This window comes from Eriocheir sinensis, chromosome 27 (genome assembly GCF_024679095.1).
Source record: "Eriocheir sinensis breed Jianghai 21 chromosome 27, ASM2467909v1, whole genome shotgun sequence".
Lineage (NCBI taxonomy): Eukaryota > Metazoa > Arthropoda > Malacostraca > Decapoda > Varunidae > Eriocheir > Eriocheir sinensis.
In genome coordinates this window covers 9,721,703-9,731,661 of record NC_066535.1, presented here as the reverse complement: position 1 = coordinate 9,731,661, position 9,959 = coordinate 9,721,703, and the positions used below count along the sequence as shown (strand labels likewise).

At 42.8% G+C, this 9,959-nt stretch overlaps 1 protein-coding gene across 1 annotated transcript; it reads right to left on the bottom strand.

Moving 5' to 3' along the window:
* Nucleotides 1-6,386: 6,386 nt before the first annotated feature.
* LOC127004099 (techylectin-5A-like) lies at nucleotides 6,387-8,349 on the bottom strand. The gene has a single exon (XM_050871451.1). It carries the CDS (start codon nucleotides 8,085-8,087, stop codon nucleotides 6,882-6,884), a length of 1,206 nt encoding a protein of 401 aa, XP_050727408.1. The 5' UTR covers nucleotides 8,088-8,349; the 3' UTR covers nucleotides 6,387-6,881.
* Nucleotides 8,350-9,959: the final 1,610 nt, after the last annotated feature.

The window sequence follows — 9,959 nt, the reverse complement described above, 5'->3', positions numbered from 1 at the left end:
GCTTTGTGTGCAGTGGTATGCCCAATTTATATTATGAAGCTTAATAATCTTTGTCACTGCTCTGCCAAGCCTATGGTACTGAATCTGCTACTTAGACAGCTGGACACTCTTTGTGACAGTTCATCTGTAGTAGTTGTTAAATGTTTAAATTATTTCTACTACAGCACTTTTGGACATCTGGGGATCACTGTACATGCCCTGACAAGAGTAAGGTAACCTTGGATAGGAGGCAGATACTTTTAGGAGGACAAACAGACATTCCAAAGAGGCCTAGTACTGGACCTTAGATCACTATCACTTCAGCATGGGTCTGTACAGATCTGCCCATTGATGCTATTGAAGGTATTGTTTCAATATTCGGTGCACAGCTTCTCTAGGAGTAAGATCTATCTTGGGGAATCCAAGAGAGCATTTCATATATTCATCTACAAGAAAGGGCAGATTAGTTTTTTAATTTATATAAAAATTTCCCGGAAATATAAGTCTCAGTTGATAATATATGAAAAGAACTCACTTGCAAGGTTTCCAACTTCTTAGAGGGATGTTGTTGTGACTGCCAACCACTGATTAATGATTTATTGAATCATGAATTGAATGTTATAACAGTATAAGGCTTGTGGCAGCCATTTTAAAAGTCAACAGTAGTTAATGAGGTCGTAAATTACAGTTCAAGGGAAAAATATATTACAGTAACAATATGTTGGCTGACTGTATAAGGAGGGTCCCATTTTCAAACAGACCAAAGGTGCTGCAAAGAACAGTGACCAGAAAAGTTTGAATAGATATTCTCTGACACCATTTTAGAGGCCAATACCAATGCTTATTACTGAGCTGATTCTGACATTAATACCTTGAAATGGTTGACACTTTGCTGACATTTTCCTTGCATAGAGTAAAGGGTATAATGGATAATGACAAATAATGAAAATAATGCAACTGACTCATTTTTGTAACACTTTATTCAAATAAATGGTGTAAATAAAAGTTGCATGATTCTTTAAAAAATTATCAACTTTACCATATTGTGGCATGATCAATAAATAAATAACAATAGATATGATAATATGTATTATTTCTCCTATCTGTTGACAGGTGTTATACAAACAATACCCAAATTTTATTACCTTGACTGGACCTGGAACTGGGAAAAGTAGAACTAACACCAAGCCAATGAGATAAGCAGCAAAATGGAGCCTTAGAAAGCATTTAAAAAGAAAAATGAAGGAAAAGTGAAAGGAGGGTAGATCTGCTACTTCCAGAGAAGTAGTTGTGCAAAAATCTTCCAATGTCTTACTGACCCTGAAAAGAGTGGGATTCCTTACTCAGGAATTCTTTCTTCATCTGCTCCCTGAGGGCTGGGGGAGGAAGAGCTGGCTCCTCCCCTCGGGCCCTTCTCTGGTTCACCATCTGGCGCCAGAATTTGACACAAGTACGATAGTTCTCAAAGTAAGGTTGACACCCATCTCTGTCTCGACCCTTCTCTAGGCAGGTCAAGGAGAGTTGGCGCTCAGCTGCACATGGATTGTTATCTGGATGTGTGATGTCTGTGGTAGTCATTAAGCAGCCAGACTCTGGGTGGACTTTAACTGTTTTCCAATATGTATTTGTCCCATAACCCCAGGTAAAACTTTTTTGCTTGTAAGGGGGACTGTGGTGCTTCTCATCAGAGCTTGCAGCCATCTGAGGGACAGAGAAGCAGAAATGGTTGAGGAAGGGATTTGTGTACCCCTAGTCATTCACTCAGTCGAATAAGGAACTTTTGATTTGATATAAATGATGCACAAGCAAGTTACTTTATTGAAAAGCCTAATTATTACAAAACCCCGTTTAAGAAGTTTTCAATTACAGAAATCACTGACAGAAATATATGTCAATTTGTAATCCTGAATCAGCCATGTCCATGGTCTGAAAGAATTCTGCAAAATTCAGTCGAGATGTTTTCTTTTCATTTGCATCATCCTATATGCTAGTTAAACAAGGTCTTTAATATATGGAGTTGTATATTTGGACAGTGGTGGGCACTGCTATCCGAAAAGTTAGCTTCGCTAACTGGTAAATCACTAACTAAAAAGTTGGTTCCGCTTACGCTAAACCGTCAAACTGATAAATAAATTAGTGGAAGCTAACACTAACCGCTAACCACTAACTTTTTAATACGGATTTAACTTCGGTTTAGTATTTTGGATCTAAAACAATTAAAAACAGACCTAGTGACCTGAAACTTCAATATGTTGTAGCTTAGACATAAAGCTTTCCAGAAAGGTATAGCATGCCAAAATTAGATTGTGATAAATGTGTCCTCAAACTGGATGGCATGCGCTGGGTGTTTCCTTTTGACATGTGACTTCAAGTTGTAAAGGCTTGCTGTCTGTCCATTAATGATGGTCTCCTAGGGGTGGCACATGATGCACTGGAAGAGCAAGACATTGGCGTTCATTATATCTCTTGATTTATCAGCTTGAGTGTCCTCCGCCTCACCCACAGCTGCTGCCGGCTCCTTAACAGGGTCACCATCCTCAGGCGGAACAAAAACGTCTTGACTTGGGTCACCTTCCATGACATCGATAATGATGAAAAAGGCGACAATAATGAACGCAACTACACGGTGACAACGTCGCAGCTGAACTGAACAAAGAACCCAACAAGCAACAATATGAAGAGAAGAGAAAGAAGCCTCCAGGATATCCTAAATCCGTATATTTTACCCAAGATTTCCCGCAACTTTACGCAATTTTTTTTTTTTTTTTTTCATAACTGACACTTTTCTTTATTATTTTAAGTTTACTTTTTGTCAGGTGGAAAATATCGAATTCTTGTTATGAAATTCCGAGTTCAAAGAGTTGGAAATGGAAGGTGCATTACCCTAAAATACCAAAAAAGTTTCCTTAATAATTGTCCAACTACCATACTTTAAGGCATAATTTACCCCAAAGTGGAATCCCTTACAATGGCAGGGTTTTTTGGAGTGCAAAGTTCTTTACAACTAATCATATGTTGTTGGAACACTCAAGTTTTATGTCATTGTCAGGTTAAGAAGAATCCCAAGGTGAAACCTTCCTATGTTTCCTCTTGGAGTGTGCCCATGGGTATGCATTAGTCTCAAAGCAGTTCTGTAAAGGCGTGCATTAAAGAACACCCAAGGTTAAGGAATGGTATTGCCTCGGTGAGAAGCACAGTGAGAAGTCGAATCAGCCAGGCTTGCTGGGAATCAGGACCAATGTAAGGCTCTGTCATGCAGGGCTAGTTCTCCTGAAGAGCCACACAAAGAGGCATTTCAGGAGTTGCACTAACATCAGCAAGGGATATTTCAATGAAAATTAGCTACCTCTAACCAACCTATTGAGTCCTGAATTTTTTTTAATTAAGCCTCCCTCTCAGGTTAGCGCTACGTTACCTGCCGCAATAATACACCACTCAGCGTGCCAAGCAGGATGCTTACCCATTTATTGCTTATGCGGATTTACAGCAAAATGCTGAAGTTGCTGAGACCTGAGAAGGCAGAGTAAATTACCCGAGGAACCACCTATGCCAGCATACCCACCTCTCATCACAATACCCTCCTTGAGATCACCCGATGAGAGACCTGCTGGAACCAGTGGACGGCGCCCACCTCAGCCAATGACAGGCAGTGTAAACCAAAATAAAGTAATTCTCTGTTTCCCGAATGGTCTCATTCATGATAATGGACACTACCTTTCGAGTAGCGAAGCTACACTGCTGTCATCCAGTCTAGGCCTCCTGTCCCCACGAAGAAACTTCAAGAAAGCTCACAGAGTCAGCGCCGTTGGAGGGTTCATAATACTAGTAGTAGTAGTAGCATTGCTGACCTGCTGGACTTTGAGGCGACGGTGGTTGATAGTCGTATCAACCACAAGCTCTGTTAGCTTAAAAATAAAATGTTTAGTAAAGTTTGTAATATTAAATAAAGATGGTTGTCGGCCACAGTCATTGGCGGGGTGGGGCCAATGAATTGCTTTGTGAAAGGATATGAGAAAATATACCGCTCACAACGCAACTCTAATAGATGGAGGCCCGTCTTAAAAAAAAAAAAATAGTAGTAGTAGTAGTAGTTAGAGTCCCTTGATAGAGAGAGTCCCGACAACCTAAGATTTGGACGCCATTATTGGCCCTGTTTTCGCCGCGCTTTTCAAACGCTAGCACACGCTCTCTTTTTGTATTTCTGTTTAACAGCCACACGAGTCGTCCACTGAAACTGAGTACACTTGTGTCAGACCTGCACACCTTCCCCTAACAGCAGGCTGGGAGCCAGCAGCCAACGAGCTCTGGGAAAATAAATAAGACAATTTGTGTCTACAACAACAGGTGTCGCCAACCCACCATTACGCCCATATACTTTACCATAATTTGGTCACCAGCCGTTGGAATGTGCCGTAAGAAGGTGACAGGAGATTATTATTAGCCTTACGATCAGCCACTGTCTCAGTATAGGCACTCAATAATCACGTGGCCTGTGATATAGGCGTGTCACGGCGGGCTGCTGACGACGTCGAGAGGAGGCATCGCTCAGTGAGAGACTTCAAACAAGTCTGCTGCAGCTGGGTGCTTCGACACTACCCAAGCTCCATCAATGCAAAGGCAATTTGCTTCCTTTCCGTTACCTGCTTCGATCTAGTAAACTTTAGCATATATGGAGAGAAAATTAGTGTAAACTAATTATCTTGGGGTGAAGGGGGCACTGATTCCATTACTCTCCGTGCTGCTCTCTTTAGTGTGTTAACACACACACACACACACACACACACACACACACTTTAAGATGTAAGTTGCTGCAATAAATGTTCTGTGCGATTCCAAGGTATTGTGAAGATAAGTCATCAATGATTATAGTTCAATAACATTTAATTTAATTTAAATACCTATTGTTGATCAAAAAAATAATACAGTAAAATACTAAGGCCATGTAGGCTAAACGTGTTTCATTTTTGCTTGAGGGTCAAAATAGCTAGGTTTAGAGTCTTCAACATATTATAATGGCATTGGTACCCATGAAAATGAAGACTGTGCAACCTTATAGACTAGGCTATTAAATAAAGATGGACTTATAACCCAACCTAGAGGAGTTTCTAGCTGAAGACCCTTCACATGAACAAATAGTAATCTAACCTATCACCGCTGAAATAGTACTATTTCTCCGCATTTTAAAATCTCAGAAACGAGTAATAATAATGGAAACGGTTACCAGAGTGATGATTGGCAAATGCAATCTAAACAAATAATGTGTTAACTTTTAGAGTGAGTTGGGTGTGATTCTAGAGTTTTACCAAAACAGGTATGGCTCACCAAAAGCTAGCTTCTGTTGTGAGGGCCCAGAAGGGGGTCCACGAGGCAGACGTGGAGTGTGTGAGGGCCCAGAAGCGGGTCCACGAGGCAGACGTGGAGCGTGTGAGGGCCCAGAAGCGGGTCCACGAGGCAGACGTGGAGCGTTTGGTGGCCCAGAAGAGAGCCTATGGCGCTGATGTGGAGTACAAGGCACTTTTGAGCAAAAAGCTTAAATGTAACAAATATACAGAATAGTTCCAAAACATGTCTTTTACTGTACTGTTATATAGACAGATCCCATGCAGAAACAACTTGGAACAAAAACTAATTACAAATGTGATATACTTGCATAATAGAAAATCTGTAATATCAGTCACCTTCTAAAAGAGGTGTCAAGACATGACCAAGAGTCCTTTTTTTTTTATCGAGGCAAAAATGCACTTGCCCACAGAGGTGCCATTTTTCCATTTCATGCAAAATCTGCAAGGCCCAGTCCGCGTCGTTGTCTACAGAAGCGGCACGGCGCGCTCCTCCAAATCAGCTGAGGATGGGCAAACAGGCACTGCCCCTCACCCATGGTATAATATTTGAGTATAATAACTTTTTTTTATTATGCCCATCACCCTTCTCAACATTCACTGTAGGGTACACTCTCTCTCTCTCTCTCTCTTTGTGTATGTGTGTGGTCTGGGTATCTATGTAAATCTTTGTAAATATGTAAATTTTCTCTCTCTCTCTCTCTCTCTCTCTCTCTCTCTCTCTCTCTCTCTCTCTCTCTCTCTCTCTCTCTCTCTCTCTCTCTCTCTCTCTCTCTCTCCCATTCTACTCATCCATGCTTTCTCCAGGTACTGTTTCACACTTTCCCCCGACGCACTTTTTGGTGGCCCATATTAAGCTAGTATTATTTTCTTATCCAGTTTAAGCATGTGCTTTTTTATCCACCTAGAATCACGCAAACACAGGGTACTGGGTTTCGAATCAACAGGCTAATGAGTTTAATTTCAAAAGGGAACTGGGTTTCATTTCAGCAGAGTACTGCAGCTGGCTTCATCTGTGTGTGTGTGTGTGTGTGTGTGAAAGGGATGCACGCAAGAAAACACTGTTGGTTTAATTCTAAAATGTACTTCAGGATTTTACGACATTAAAGTTGCACATCTTTCATACCTGTTCAATTCTACTCTATGTCCATAAAAGAAAAAAAGGAGAACCATGACGAGCTTTATAATCTTCATTTCTTACTTTCCATGACTTTCGTGAAAGGAGTTATAAAAATATGTAGTGCTATATAGTTCGTATATAATTAGCCCTCAAATATATCGGCTAAGCTGGTTACAGTTTCTTTAATCCATTTATTTTCGTTTGGCAGTGACGTACCTCCTGAGCACCTCCCACTGGCCCACACATCTCACTTTTTTTCTCCACTTCACCCCATGGTTGCAGTTTCAACCACTCCGGGAATAGACCAAATCACAATTCCGGAGCTTATACACACGACCACTCTCAGTATTAAAAATAAAGAACATCTGACTTAGAAGCGTCTAGCACAACAATTAGTCACTTTAGCTGTTAATTTTACGCCAGCACTGGGATGAAGACGGAAGTCAAGGGTTCCTGGACGGCCTGATCATCATGGTGGACGAGCGCAGGTACTCCTTGTTGCGCCACATGTGCCAGTTGATGCCGATGCCGTCCCCCTCTCCAGGCTCATTGTAAGGGCCATTCAGGTTGGCCCAAGAGCACCTGTTGAACCACCAGCCGCCGATCTTCCAGTACTTGGCGCAGTTGATCTCGTGTGACGTGTCGTGATCCTCGTCGTGGGTGGTGAACATCATACCGTCGGCTGTGAAGTTGTCCCGTTTGCCTTCATTCGTTAAGGAGTCGCCTGCCGTGCCGCTGTAGCCCGAGATGTGTAATCGGTATCCGTTATCCTCGTCCTCCACGTAGAAACGGTTGTACTTGGCGTATGCTGTCTCGCCCTCGAAGTCCGACAAGTCGATGCGGATTTCATAGTGTTTCGTGTTCGTCCAGATGTACAGATTCTCCAGCCCAACCCAATAATCTATGCTGGCGTTGCCGAAGCCCATTTTGTAGTCATGCCATTCGCGATCGAAGTCTACTACAGTGGAGTGAGGTCGTCGACGCTGCACCACCGTCCAGCCTCCGCCGTCTGTCTCCATGTCACAATATACGGTGACTGGTCTCTTTCCAATGTGGTCCATGTGGAAAGTGTAGATGCCTGACGTACTTGTCCCTTGCTTCAGGTCTGAACAGTCCATCACCGTCAGCCGGGCGAGCACGTCCCTGGTGGTCTGCTCCACACTCGTCACTCGAGACTTGAGCAAGTTGAGTCTCTTGGTGAGTGATTCGTACATGCGCCTCATGATCACCACCAGATCGTTCTCCCCGTGAAAGATGTCTTCGTCGAAGGTGTTATCCTCTTCCTCTGGTTCTGGCTCCACGCGTTCGTAAGTTACCGCCTCCTCCTGCTGCTCTTCTTCATCGCTCTCGTCATCTCCCGGCGAGTCGGCGTCGGTACGTTCCGTCACTCCATCAGCAGTGTCGCTTGTGGAGGAAGCAGAAGATTCAGCTCCTGCCGAGGAGTGCTCCTCGTCGCCTTCTTTTACCACCCCAATAGCATGAATGTCATTCAGGCCGTGCACAGCGACGCCATTCTGAGTGCCCTTCTCAGCCATGCCTGCCATTGGATGCTGAGGTTTAAAACTTGATGTGGGTCCCCTCCCACCGTCCAGAGTTCGACATTCACAGCTCACCGTCAGGAGCGACACCACCAGAGCTTTCCAAAACATAGTACTGGTTGTGTGAGTGACGAGAGATTCCAAAAATACCTTTCCGGCACGTGCTCAAGTAAGGACTGTGGCGCCTGGTCGTGCCACCGTGGTGACAGGCTCGCGAGGCGCAGAAGACTGGCCTGGCATGGGCGTGGCCTCATACTGCCCATGAGGCTGCCCCACTTCGCCACGTCCGCTCTACAACTCGATCGAGCAGCAGAGGAAAGGGACAGTGTTATCAGACGCAGTGTCAGCATTAACATTAGAATCAAATTACAAAGAATGAATATAATTTACTTAATTAGTGCTCCGAAAAGGGGGACTTTGCTACTTTGCCTTTTCATTCGATCAGTCCAATTAAAAACATAAGGGAGTAATGGAGATAAAGAGCAAAATGAGTGGTGTAGTACATATGAGACCAAATGAAAGAAGAAAAATGAAATGAAAGACAGGGCAAACACGAGCTGCAAAAATATACAGACTGCATGGCCACTAAAGAAATCAATCACAGACAAACAAAAAACAAACGAAAGATTATACGGAGCGTGCAGTAACGAAGGACATAAAAAAAAACGGAGAGAGAGAGAGAGAGAGAATAAACAATAGAATACAAACAGACAGAGAACCCCAGGGGAGGGAGAGGTAGCACTATGATGAGGGGGGGCGCCTAGGCTGTTTGCTAATCAGTGACTGGGTGGACTAGGGGTGTGTCTGGCTTCCGGTGGCTCGATTACACAAGGACGCCAAGTACCCTCAGCATCCTCCTCGTGCGCCCTGGTCCTCCTCACTCCGCGTCGCCTAACAAGAAGCCTGGCATAATATCATTTCACTCCGGGCTCACTTCCTTCCTATTCAGATCCGAATTTGATTGATTACATAGGAAATAGAAAAAGCAGGAAAAAAAAACTTTGAAAAATGACAAGAAAAAAGAAATCCTTGAGGGAAGAAAAATAACAGAAAGAGAGAGGAGGAAAGGGGAAGGAAAAGAGGGGAAGCATGGAGTGAGTATGGAGAGAGGAAGAAGGGATAGAGAGAAGGGATGGAAAGAAATGAAAGGGTGAGAAGTTATTACGCCTGATTCGGTTTAAAGTTGTGGGCATACGGTATAGCAGCGCGTACGTGGCTTTTGACTAATATGATGAGCAGCGTCCAGAGGGGGGTCGACCGTCATATTGCAGTTTCGAGTAAATTAATGTAGGGGAACTGCTACAGACGAGAGAGGGTACTTTTTCGTTGTTACATTATCTTTACATTATATATATATTTTTTTAATATTGAAAATTTCACTTTTACACACACACACACACACACACACACACACACACACACACACACACACACACACACACACACACACACACACACACACACACACACGTACACGTATACACACACACACACACACACACACACACACACACACACACACACACACACACACACACACACACACACACACACACACACACACACACACACGAATAAGCCAACATTTACAAATAAGTAATACATGAAATAATGTTACAAAATAATAGGTATATAATGTAAAATTAAATATATGCCGGTAGTTTAAATTTCACATATTCATTCTGATTTTTTAATGAATATTTCAATTTACGTTTTTTTATATAATCTGTTACTTGCCCCCCCCCCCAAAAAAAAAAAAGTCACAATAAATAAATAAAATTAACACAAATAATTTATACTCTCATCATCCCAGGGAAGGCGTTGTGTTTATATGTAACTTGAATGAGGTTGGGGGAAGGCAGCATTATTTGTCTCTTTTCCGCTTGTTTTCTGCCCTAGCTCAACCATTTATTAGGGTGCCATTGCCGCATACGTGACGTGGTGGGATTCTCATCTTCATTTTCTTAAGACATTGAGCTGGTA